The 13531-nt window shown below is 42.0% G+C and overlaps 1 protein-coding gene across 1 annotated transcript in view; it reads left to right on the forward strand.

The window, feature by feature from the left end:
• The window catches only part of GNGT2 (G protein subunit gamma transducin 2), a 10209-nt gene extending 5190 nt beyond the window's left edge, over positions 1-5019 (forward strand). The window contains exons 5-7 of the mRNA XM_072646134.1: positions 3218-3338; positions 3769-3875; positions 4606-5019. Coding sequence (XP_072502235.1) covers positions 3792-3875; positions 4606-4731 — 210 coding nt within the window. The 5' untranslated portion in view covers positions 3218-3338; positions 3769-3791 and the 3' untranslated portion in view covers positions 4732-5019. The remainder of the gene's footprint in view (positions 1-3217; positions 3339-3768; positions 3876-4605) is intronic.
• The last annotated feature ends 8512 nt before the right edge of the window (positions 5020-13531 follow it).

The following is a 13531-nucleotide window of genomic DNA, read 5'->3' on the forward strand; positions in this document are numbered from 1 at the left end:
CAAAATTAAAGCCCAGGAATCCTCTAGGAGTTACATGAAGTCTCTGAAGCATTATTATTATGGAGGGTGGAGACCCACTTCTCTGTGCCCAATAAAGGATCATAGGATCACAGATTTCCAGCTAGAAGAAACCTTAGTGGTTCTGTTCAACTCCCTCATTTTACAGTTAAAGAAACTGAGGCACTGAGAATTTAAGTGACATGTCCAAGTAGGATGAGGTAGGGTAGCATTTGAACCCAGGTCTTCTGTCTGACTTTGAGTCCGTTGCTCTCTGCTGGGCCAAGAGAAAACATACTCATGGTGCTTGGAGGTTACATATTCTAATTCTAGCAGAAACTTGCCATTTCAGGGAGGCAGTGTGGTAAAGAGGAAGGAACCCTGGGCCAGATGTTAAAAGCTCTGGATTCTAATGCTGGCTCTGCCTAATATTAACCTGTGTGACCTTGAGTACCGGGCCTAGGAGTCAGGAAAACTCAGCTTTGTGAGTTCAAATCTAGCCTCAGACACTTCCTAGTTGTGTGACCTTGGGCAAATCACTTAACTCTGTTTGCCTCAGTTTCCTCATCTGTAAAATGAGCTAGAGAAATGGTAAACCTCTCCGGTACTTTTGCCAAGAGAACCCCAAATGGGGTCACAAAGAGTCAGACACAAGAGAAAAAAAATGACTGAACTCACTTTGGGTAAGTCTTCCTCTTTCTAGGCATGTTTCTTCATTGGTAAAATAAGAGGATGGGACGGGAATTCCTTTAGTGTTCCTTCCAACCTTAACGTTCTATGCATGTGAGCGGACAGTAGACCCTAAAACCCTGTGCTCGGCACAGCTGCCAAAATTATCTTCCTAGGGCACAAATATTACAATGTTACCAGCTCACAACTTCAGTAGTCCCCTTTGCTTCTAGAATACAAAGAAAGCTCCTCCCCCTGACATTCAAGGTTTTCTAAAGTCTTTTTAATCTCTTTCACTTTCTTTATGTTCCAGTCAAAGAGAATGACTTTAGCTGTTTGCCGAAACTTGACATTACACCTTCTACCTCCATGACTTTGTCCAGGCATTTCTCCATGCCTGGAACGAATTTGTTTTCTCATCTCCTCCTTTCCAAATTCTTCTCTTATTTCAAAACTCTTCACAATACCTTCTTCCAAGAAGCCTTCTCAGATCCTCTCCAGGTAAAAGTCTTCTCTCCTCAGTGTTCTAGAGTACTTTGTCTGGATCTTTCCTTGGTCCATATAAGGCCCTATCTTGTATTTCAGTCATGTACATGTAGCTCCTCTGCTCTGCCCACCCCCAGAAGCATGTAAGTAGCACGTAAGCTCCTTGAAGTCAGGAACTATGTTATTATCATCAGCACCATGCTAAGTACTGAATTTTGATTTGCTGTCTTCCCAACAGCAGGAAAGAAGCTAAGCTTCCTCACCATTTCCATTCCTCCTTAACTCCAGAGCGAATCGAGATTGGTTTTGCCACCCAGATAAAAAGCAAAGGGATGGACAAGGTGACCCCTCAAGGACCCTCGCACATTTTTAGATTGCCTTCCTCTACTTTTGGAGTCTAACCCTGGATGAAGTGAGCATGAAGGCAGAGAACTCTGAGAACCCTTGGGAGTAGACTCAAAGGAAAATAAATATATGGTCCCTGACCCCAGAATTATGAACATACACCCAGGACAGAGAAAGAGGCAGAGAGAAATAGAACTAGGGAAACAAAGAAATGAAATGCAAACTGGAGAAAAAAGCTAAGATGACCCTAAAGAGGAGTGATTGTAGTTAGGTGGGAGTAATCATGGAAGATTTCGAGGAGGAAGAGAATGTACCAAATGGAGACTGATGAGATGAGATCATCTGTGGAGTGTATAAATGCTAGCTATTATTAGTTATTATTTAAAGCAGGGCTAGAAAGAGCAGGACAGAAGTGGGGGAAAAGGGAATGGCTTTCTCTGTCTCTCCTTTTGCCCTCAGTTCAGGAAAAAGCTTGTTTGAAGGCTCAGGATTAAGAAAGCTAAGGGGTTGGAAGGATATTAGTGCAGGTTAGCTAGATGCGCAGAGAATTCAGAGGTGAGCTGAGGAGAGGGGGGAAGAGTTCAAAAGAACAAGATGAGAGGAAAAATTGGAGAATCTGAGCTGGAATAAGAGTTAATGCAACCAGAACCCTGGAGGAATCAGAATTAGGAGGAGGAGGCAGCTAGGTGCTGCAGTGGACAGAGCACTGGACCTAGAGTCAGGAATTTTGTTATTTGCTTGTTTCAGTCATGTCTGACTTCATGACCCCATTTGAGGGTTTTCTTGTCAAAGATAGCTGGAGTGGGTTGTCCATTTCTCTGTCCAGTTGATTTTAAGATGCAGAAAAAAGAGTAAAAAGGGATTAAAGATTTGCCAAAGGTTAGCACAGCTAAGTAAGTAGTATGAGGACAGAATTCGAAACTCAGGTTTTTCTTGACTCTTGGCTGGGACAGCTGGTGATGAGCTGTCCTGAAGTCAAGAATACCTGAGTTTGAATTCAGTCTCATATACTTATTAGCTGTGTAACCATGGACAAATCACTTAATCTTTTTTTTTTTTTTTGCCTTAATCCACTGGAAGAGAAAATGGCAAACCACTCCAGTATCTTTGCCAAGAAAACCTCAAATGGATCGTAAGAGTTGAACACAACTGAACAACGACAAAGTGATGGGTAGGACTAGGAAGCAGGAAGATCACTTAGGTTGTTTCTAAAGTCACTTGGATATCCAAAGTTACAGGATCCTACAGTTAGGACATTAGAGACTAAAGGCCAATATATATCTGACTAAGAATGCCCCTTACAATGACCCTTAAAGTGGTTATCAAACCTTCCTCCCGAAGACCCTGATCACAGGGAATCTACTACCCCTTGAGGCATCACATTCCACTTCTGAGTGTCTCTAAGTATTAGGAGCTTTTTTCTTATATGAAGTTCAAATTGACCTTTTCGAACCTTCCACCCTGGTCCAGCAGACCAAGTCTGATGCAGCCCTTTAAATACTCGAAGGCACCAATCATGTGTTAGCAGTCTTTTCTTCTGTAGACTAAGCATCCTCAGTGACTCATTTGGAGATGATCAGTGTGCTAGTTTGGGACAGGTATCAATTCCTTTCCATTCCCAGTGGGGGCTCAGGTCTCTTAATAGGCTTATTACTTCAAGTCTATTAATCAGCTTAAGGATCAGAGGTTTGTGCCTTAAGACCATCTGCTGCTTTGACAGAGAAATCTTCAGTGGAAAAGAAGAGGATCAGGCAATATTGTGTCCAGGACTGAGACAGATGCCTCTTGAAAATTTCAGGACAGCACCCCACCACCACCACTACACATAGGCACATACACAGGTAAGGACTAGGGTGGACTTGCTTGGGGGCTACATTTGCATAGTATGAGTTAGGCAGTTGGCTATAAATTCCTAGGAGTCTCCCTATAAATCATTTTCAAGGGCTTGTGGAACACGAAATACACTTATTGGGGTTAATTAGCCCATGATTGTCACCCACATTTTTCAAGATGGGGGGAAAAGCCTCAAACCAAAATTGACCTTTTCTCCTTCCTCCACCTCTTTCACATGTGTGACTGGGAGAATTCCCTTCATCAGGCTGGAAGCTCCTTGCATATGGAGAATAGGGTCTACTTTTGCTTCATCCTGAATGAAGGGATATAGAATCATAGGAGAGGGAGTGTAATAGTTTCATTTGGTGGTGACTAGGGGCATAGAAGCTGCTTGGTGTGATAGAGGCATTCATAATATGAAGTCATATATCCTTATAGGGTTTCTGTTTCTTTGGAGTGACATGGCTCAGGATCTCACTGAGAAGGAGCTGTTAAAAATGCAGATCGATCAACTTAAGAAGGAAGTGAAGAATGAAAGAGCCATGGTGAGTATCTCCCTCCTTCCCTTGTTTTCTCTATCCTCTCATCTTCATGATAGGAGAGGGATACACAGGAATTGATGGGGGGAAAGGATAAAGAGGGGGTGGAAACTCCTTTCTAAGGAGCTGGAATCAGGGGAGTGATTGAGGAAGTTGGGACTGCAAAAACGGTGATGGATAAGATAGACCTACCAAGGTTCTCTAAACAAGAGAAAGAGATCCTTTGGCTCAATGTGGCCCCGTAGATATGAGTGTCTATACCCCTGCTTCCAAGCTGTCAATGCACATAGATAAGACTAAATAGATAAAATCATTTGAGGAATTTAGGGGCAGGTATGGAGTCTAGTAGATGGAATACTAGCCCTAAAATCAGGAGAACCTGAGTTCAAATGTGGCTTAGACATTAGCTGTATGACCCTGGACAAGGTCACTTAACCTTGTTTGCCTCAGTTTCCTTATCTGTAAAATGAGCTGGAGACAGAAATGGCAATCCATTCTAGTATCATTGCCAAGAAAACCACAAATGGGGTCATGGATAGTGACATGACTAATCAAAAAAGTTAGTCAACCCACAGAAGTAAGACTAAATCTTTGTGATTAAAGTCATTCACATCCTTTCTCAGTTGCTGACTGAATTCTTTCAGATGCCTGACCACCATCCTTCCTGCATTAGGGAAAGTCCCTGCTTATCCTAGCCAAGGATCTCAAAGCAAGGATACTTTTTTTTCCTTTACAGATTTCCAAAACAGGGAAGGAACTTAAGGACTATGTGGAAGCCAACGCTGGAGATGACCCGCTCCTTAAAGGCATCCCTGAGGACAAAAATCCCTTTAAGGAGAAAGGTGGCTGTATGATAAGCTGACCACTCTTCTCCTCCATCCTACACCTCACCCCAAGGGCCAGATTTTCCCTAGTCCCCTAGTTGGTCACCTACAGACCCCAAACCCCAGGCAACCAAATATCATTCTACTCTACCCTGACAATTCCATTGACCCTCTTCCAAGGTCACACCCATTCTTTTCTAGTTAACTAATTGGATGTTAAAGCCTTGCTGTACTGGGCCAATGTAAGTTCAGCCAGGAAAATTGCTACTAGCTCAATCCAAAATATCTGGAAGACAATAAAATATTAGAAATGAATAAATTTAAAATAATTTATTAAGTGCTAACCGTGTGCCAAACTTTGTTCGAAGTATCAGAGATATGTAGAGAAAAATGAAACGTTCCCTATGTTCAGGGAACTCACATTTTAACTGGGAGATGGAAGGGTCCAGAAGTCCTAAGGGCATATCAGCATATCATATGGCAACTCTAATGGGCCTGGAGGGAGTAGGGGTAGGACAGGTGGCAAAATATCCAGCTCCTCTATCTTATTGGAAGATAAGGAAGATCTGAATAGAGGAAACTCTAGAATGGAAGTCCCATCACCACTGGAAGATAGAATAGGGTGGGAATGGAACAAAGTTAATGTCTAGACAGGAGGGGGAAAAGAGAAGGGGACATTGGCAAGAAGGTTGGAGGAGAAGGGCATCCCAAAGCATTTGTTCCACTGGGTTCTCCATTGCCAGGCTGTTCTAGGTGATGTGGGGCAGGGCAAGGGGGAGGAAAGCCTACCCTCTCCATCCCTAGTGATAGATAGTCCTCTTTTTTTCTGTCTCTTCTTCCTGACCCAATATAGCATAATAGAAAAAGCCCAGAACATGAAGTCTGGAAAACTGGGTTCAAATCTAGACTCTTACTGTGTGACCTCAGGCAAGCCCCTTAAACTTTCTGAGCCCCTCTTCCCTAATTTGTGGGATAAGGAGAATTACAACACTTAATTTAATGCAGTGTTTTGAGACAAAGCATAAAGCATGAAAGAAGTGTGAGCTTGATTAGCTCACAACTAAATTTGGGTCAAGGAGACCGTCAGTCTCACCTTCCATGGGTTTCCTCCTCTGTAAGAAGAAGGACTTGATATGGACTCTATGAAGTTGATTCCTCTTAGTTATAAATTCTACAATCTCTCTTCTCCAAATGCAGCACTCCTTCAGTTCTAGACACAATCTCTAAATGAGCCCAAGATGCTAGAATCATAAGATACCAAAGTCAGAAGTTAGTCCCCTTTTTAAAGGCTAGAGTTCTTAACCTTTTAGTATCATAGACCTCTTTGCAGTCTGACAAAGTTTTCTCAGAATGTTTTTAAATAACAGAAGGAAATGCTAAAATGTACTTAGAGGTTAGTGAAAATAAAGATGATTTTTTTTCTCCTGTTCAAGTTCATGGATCCCTGGAAATCCATCCAAAATTCTTGAGTTAACACTGGCATAAGGTCAAGTAGCAAGTTAATTGGGGCGGGAGGAAGGCAAGGGAAGAGGTATGTTTTACAGAGTTTTTTCTCAGTAATGCTTAGAGCTTAGGACTCTTTGGGTCCACCTCAGAGATGACCACTACTGGCTTGGTCCTGATGTCAGAGATAATCCTCAGAGCAGGGACAGGTTCGATCATTAAAATCCACAGATAATCCATACCAGAGCGCAGATGCTATTGAATAATAAAATGATCTCAAGGCAAGCAAGAAGGGGAAGGAAGATAAAAAAAAGAAGCCAAGGAACATAGACAGTCCACCAAAACACTGGATCTTCTTTTACTGCTTGTTGAGAAAAGGGAATTCCATTCTCAGGCTCTGGATCAACTGGCCTCTTCTGATGACTCAAAGAATGTTTGGATGGCAGCCCAGGATTTCCAGGGTCGAGGACAGGAGGGAGGACAGAGAAAGAAGATTGAACCAGGGAATGCTTTGAAATACAGTTCCTTAGACTTGTCACACTGGACAATACTAAGGAGATCAGCCTTGCTCTTCCCATACTCCCCGCCCCATCCTGACTCTTTCATCTCTAGCTCATGACAGATTGGCAGATGGGGTAAGGAGGTGGGGGCTAGGTTGGATGGGGGGAGGAAGCTAATTCCCATGCCTTTTGGTATCTGAGAAGTTAGTCTCTCCCTGATCCTTAAACCTGTGGGGAAAATTAGCCAGAGCATTCTCCCCAGTAGAAAAAGAGGATAGAGGAGATACCCTCCATACCCCCACCTAGTCCCTGCCCTCAAACATCTACCAATCTGAACAAGGAAGGCACAAAACAAGAACCTGGGGCTAGGGTTTATGGTAGGGAACAAGATTCCCTCATGCCTTTGTCGGTTACCAAGGACTTGGGATAGGGGAAGACGATAGGAAGGGAAGATCATTTCAGAATAGAATTTCCTCCCATGTCAAGCTCTAAAGCAAGGCACTGAGAGACTTGCACGTCTAGTTCAAACCCATTAATACAGATGGGGTCATTAGCGTTAAGTGGGGCAAAAAGCAAAGAAGAGGCATAGGAATGCGGAGTCAATTCCTCTCTCTGGTCCTCAGTTTCCTTTGTGAAGGGGTTGAGCTAGATAATTTCGAAGGTATTTTCCAATAGTTGTCAAAATAAGGACATTTGGGATCCCATCCGAAAAACCAGTCTTGACAGAGAGGCATCCTCTGCATCTGAGAGATCTCCATGGTCCGTCGTGGGCGAGAGCGCTCTGCCCTCTGCTGGTCAGTCTTTAGGTCTGAGCGTAAGATTCCTAGATTGGCCCTTTCTGAAACTAACAGCCCATCAGTGGCTCAGTAATATTTTTGTTCCCCTCTTCTCAGTCTTTCTTCCAGGGCTCCTCCACAGAAATAGACATAGACATAGACATATGTGTCTACACATACATACATGTATAATATCCATACACATATACATAATATTGAAGGGATTGGTGATTTCAGTGGGGTCAGTGTGAATATTCTCTTTACTGATACAAAGCATTACCTCTCTATTGTTTGAACAGATAGACTTCTCCTAAAATTGTTATTTTATAGCTAATGACTGGGCAGTTAGGTAGTACAGTGGATAGAACTCCAGTGCTGGAGTCAGGAAGACTTGAGTTCAAATCCAGTCCAGCTATCTGGCCTCAAATCTGGTTGTGCCTGGGCAAGTCCCTTACTTCTTTTTGCCTCAGTTTTTTATCTATAAAATGAGGCAAAGAAGGACATGGCAAACCACTTCAATGTCTCTGCCAAGAAAACCCCAAATGGGGTCACAGAGAGTTGGACACAACCGAAATAACCTAATAATAACGAGAACAAAAATCAATGACTGATGAGTTTACCTTGAATATAGCTAGTCTGGTCCTCATTCACCAAGCATATCACTCATCAGTGGGGGGGTCTCTCTCTTAGTCACTGCTGGCAGAATTCTTGCTAGAGTCCTCCTTAATAGGCTGATCCTCCACCTGGAAGATGATCATCTACCTGAGAGCCAATGTGGCTTCAGAAAGGGCCAAGAAACAGTCAATATGGTGTTTGCTGCCCGATAACTCCAGGAGAAATGCCAGGAGCAGAACAGAGGATGGTACACAACATTTGTAGATCTGACCAAGGCCTTTGACGCTGTTAGTCATGAAGGCTTATGGAAAATTATGTCAAAATTTGGTTGCCCGGAGAAGTTCATCACTATTGAATGTCCATTTCATGATGGCATGTTTGCCCGGGTTCTAGATAATGGTCAAAGCTCTTGTGACTTCCCAGTCACCAGTGGAGTGAAACAGGGCTATGTGCTTGCTCCCATGCTTTTTAGCATCATGTTTTCAGCCATGTTGACAAATGCTTTCAATGAGGATGAACATGGCATCAAGGTCAACTACCATACTGATGGTAAGTTCTTCAATTTGAAAAGGTTATAAACCAAGACCAAAGTGGAGGGAATGTTGGTGCATGATTTTCTGTTTGCAGATGATTGTACACTCAATGCAGCCTCTGTAGCTGAGATGCAACAAAGTATGGATGAATTCTCTGCTGCCTGTGCTAATTTTGGCCTAATAATTAACAACAAAAAACACAGGTGCTCCGTCAGCCACTACCACATCATCCATATGTGGAACCATCAATTACAACAAATGAAGAAGTGTTGAATGCTGTGGATAAGTTCACTTACCTTGGTAGTGTACTTTCCAGGGATGTACACATTGACAATGAGGTTGATGCACACATTACCAGAGCTAAGTCAGTGTTTGGGAGGCTCTGAAGAAAGGTTTGGGAGAGAAGAGGTATTAGACTGACTATCAAACTGAAGGTCTACAGAGCCATTGTGCTGACCTCATTGTTATATGCTTGTGAAACATGGACAGTCTACCAGTGCCATGCCAGGAAACTGAATCACTTCCCTTTGAACTGTCTTAGGAAGATTCTGAGGATCACCTGGCATGATAAGGTACCAGACACTGAAGTCCTTGCTCAAGCTGAACTGCCAAGTATTCAAAGTATGCTTCAGAGAGCACAAGTCCAATGGGCTGGCCACTCTGTTTGAATGCAAAATATACGCTTGCCGAAAAGACTATTTTATGGAGAACTTGCATGGGGTAGGTGATCACATGGTGGCCAGAAGAAATGATACAAGGACACTCTCAAGGTCTCTCTCAAGAACTTTGGATTTGACTGTGCAACATGGGAGACACTGGCACAGGACTGATCAGCATGGCATGCCCACAGAAGAAAAGGTTCTGTGCTGTTTGAGCAAAGCAGAATTGAGACAGCACGAAGTAAATGCAGGATGCACAAATTTGAAATATCCACCCCAAATATTCCTTTGGACTATCTGTGCCCAACCTGTGGTAGAGTCTTCTGAGCTCATATTGGTCTGACCAGCTACAGTCGGACACACTGAAATTTCCCTTTACAATACGATGTCATTTTGGTCCTCTTTGAAGATGAAGGACAACAACCAACCAACTACTCATCAGTGGGCCAAGACTAGCCTTTCCAGCTTGGTAGAGCCTGTCAGAGCCTGAAGTCAGAATACAGGGTCTCTCCTAGGCACCATAAGGAGGTTATTGGATCAGGACTTCAGCAGAGTGCTGTAATAAAATGGGCGGGAGAAGATTTTAGGTAGTTGAGAAGGGGAAAGGAAAGATTTTCCCCACCTCAGAGGAAGAGGAAACCATAGGGGAGGGGGAAAGAGTGCTAAATGGGGAACCTGCCCCCTTACCTTGGACCAGGTGTCTCTAGGCTCTATCTAGAGTTTTCAAAATACAAAAAAAAATCTTCATATGATATTTCATAATATTTTCCCCTCAAAATCTTGCTCCCATCTGGAATTTTATTCCAGAAAATCTCCAATTTGTTGATTCTAGTACATTAGGTTTGCAAAGAGATTGGGTCTAAGAATGAAAGGATTTTGTGTTTGAGGGAGAAAGATCATAGAATTTAGAGCTAACAGGAACCAGCTATAAATCATAGGGGAACCTAGGTCTAAAAGAAAGAAGGCCATCTAACCCTTGATCTCAGCTTGGGGAATGATGAACATGGCCATGATGGAAAAAACATTAGTCTGGAAAATTAGATTTATGGAATTTTAGAAATGCGAGGAACTTCAGAGCTTACCTCTCTTCTAGTCCAACCTCTCTTCTAATATGGGAATGCTCTCTGAAATGCCCTTGACAAATGGTCATCCGGCTACTTCTTTTTGAATTTCATTGCTTGAAAACTTTCAGGGATGGGGAACTAACTACTTTGCAAGGCACCCTATTCCATTTTTGGAAAGTTTTCTTTATGTAGAGATGACTTGACATTCCATATGTGGGGTTAAGGATAAGAGAGTCCCTTATGAGGTGGTGAAGGCTTTATTTCCATTTGCAAGAAGAGGTAAAGAAAAATGAACTTGCCCCAACTAGTACCATAATTAAAAAGCTGACCTAATTGTAGCAAAAATAGGACAACTATGTGGTGCAGTGGATAGACTCTTCCTGGAGTCAGGAAGATCTGAGTCCAAATCTGGCCCCATTACTAGCTGTATGACCCTGGGCAAGTCACTTAATTCTGTCTGCCTCCAATTCCTCATCTGCAAAATGAACTGGAGGAGAAAATGGCAAACCACTCTAGTATCTTTGCTAAGAAAACCCCAAATGAGGTCACAAAGAGTCAGATACGATTGAACAATAACAATCTGAGAAGACTAGACTTCTCCTCTACCAGACTGTCAAAGCTGTTTATGACTCAAAAAGACATCAAAAATGCTACCTCTAGACTCAGTCTAGAGTTCTAAAAACATAAAAGAATCATCTTCATATAATAGTTCATGAATTTATCACAAAATCTTGCTCTCATCTAGAATTTTATTTCAGGAAGATCTCCAAATATAGTTTAAATATAGAACTCCTGTCTCATTTCTCATCAAAATGCTTATCTTCTCAGATTCATATGACCCAAAAGGATAATTCACTGACATTGCAGCTTTGGTACATTTACTTTAAGAAACAGAAAGGCAATAAAGTCTAGTATTGAGAATTCCCAAACAGCTGCTTGATGTTCAGCTAAGCTGTCTCCTCAACAGCTCTTGCCTTATGGCCCTGAGGGAAAAATGAAGTAGAGAGCTCTGGACTCCTCTGAGTTCTAAATGACCTTTTCTTTTTTCATTAGCCATTGCCTTTCTTTGACCTTTGTGACTCACTGCACTGTTCGAGATGATGCTGATCTTTGACTTTCTACCTATGGTATTAATAATGGTAAATAATGGATCAAACCACTATTATTGCTGTTATTATTAGGGGTGTCTAGATGACTTGGTGGATAGAGGACAGAATATGAATAAGGATAGACCTGAGTTCAAAGCCTGACTCCTTGTAATTTTGCATAAGTCCCTGCCCTCACATTAAGATAATAGTGGTTTCTCTTAAGGTTATTTTTAGTATAAACTGAGCAGACTCCCAGCCCTGAGATAACCTCTACCTCTGTTTATCATTCTTGAGTTACTTACAAGAAGCAGTCCATTACATAGTTCTCCCACAGACAACAGGCACCAACAGCAGAGATTGCTTAAAGAGCCTTGACTACGTGTCAAAGTCTGATTGTCTGAAAACCAATCATTCCTATAGAAACAACTGACCAGAACTCAGGCACATACATCCTGGCCAATCGGCATTTAACCAGTTTCAAGAACATTTGAAATTAAGGGACTTTCTAATAAGAAGTGAAGCTTTTCCTCTATATGAATAAGAGAACTCAGCCCCAAATGACTGAGCCAAAAACTTCTGAGTGTCACATGGATACAGACAACTCCATCGTCATCCCAGAGAAGGTTTGGGGTGAAAGAGAATCTCTACAGTTCCTGGGAAATTTTTAGTCTGGGTCTGCAGTAAGGAAAACTCCTCTTTGTGAGTTTAAATCCAGCCTCAGACACTTATTAGCTGGGTGACCCTGAGCAAGGGACACTTAGTCCTGTTTGCCTCAGTTTCCTCATCTACAAAATAAACTAGAGAAGGAAACGGCAAACCACTCCAGTATCCTTGCCAAGAAAACCCCAAATGGAGCCACAAAGAGTTGGACAGAACTGAAAAAACAACTCAACAAGAACAATTTAGAAAGGAAAGATTCAACATAGATTCACCAAGAATAGGCCATGCCAGACTAATCTCATCTCATTTTTTGACAAGCCTTTGACAAAGCTGCCCTAAGAGGTGATTGGCTCTACCTCCTTGGAAGTGTTTCATTAGAGGCTGGGGGGATCACCTTTCAGGTATGATATAGTCAGGATTTATTTAGCTTAGGATATGGGTTGGATTCAACAACCTCTGACCTTCCTTCTAGCTTAAATTGTGTGATTCTGTTAACAACTGTAGATGAAGGGGAAACTAGATTTAGCTAGATTTAGTTTAGCTAGATTTTAACCTAGCATTTGATAAAGCATCTCATACTATTCTTCTGAATAAGACAGAGTGATGGTGGAGTAGGTGATACTACCACTAGGTAGATTCAGAATTGGTTGAATGACCATGTTCAATGTCAATGTTGTAGGAAGTCTCCAGTGGAAATTCTCAGGGATCATGTTTAGCCCTGGGTTATTTGATGATTTTATCAATGACTTGTACATAATGGCCCTAAATAGCCTGCTCATCCAATTTTCAGGTGACATAAAACTGTGCTAGCTAACACAAGGCATGACAGAATCAGGAGTAAAAAAGATCTTTACAGGCTAAATTTAATAAGATGAAATTCAGTAGGGATAAATGTAAGTTCTTCCACTTAGATTCAAGAAATGAACTTTACAAGTATAGGATAGACACCAGTTTATTTAAAAACAAAATGATCTGGGGTTGTTAGTTGACTGAAAGTTCAATATGAGTCAGCCTTGTGATATGGTAGCCAGAAAAGCTAATGAGATCATGGGCTGTATTATGAGACATATAGCTTCTGGGAATAAGTAGGCTATAGTGCCACCCTAATCAAACTGTATTCAACTGTGAGCTCCTTGTCTTTCTGGATGCAAGCATCCCTACAGTAGCTTGCAGATGATACACACTTAAAAATGCTTGCTGACTTGACCACATCTGGATTATTGTGTTCAGTTGTGAACACTACAATTTGAGAAGGACAATGATAAGCTGAAGTGCCTAGAAGAGGACATCCATCAACAATCTCATCTGTTCCCATGGATTTAATTTACACCTCTATGCTGACAGTTCTCAAATATGCCTATCCAGCCTCAACTCCTTTGCTAACCTCTAATCTCACATCTCCACCTGCCTTTAGACATCTGAAACTGATGTCCAGTAGACCTTTAAAATTCATTATGTTCAAAACTAGACTCATCTTTCCCCCTAAATCCTTCCTGCTGC

Source organism: Notamacropus eugenii, chromosome 2, assembly GCF_028372415.1.
Source record: "Notamacropus eugenii isolate mMacEug1 chromosome 2, mMacEug1.pri_v2, whole genome shotgun sequence".
Classification (NCBI taxonomy): Eukaryota; Metazoa; Chordata; class Mammalia; order Diprotodontia; family Macropodidae; genus Notamacropus; species Notamacropus eugenii.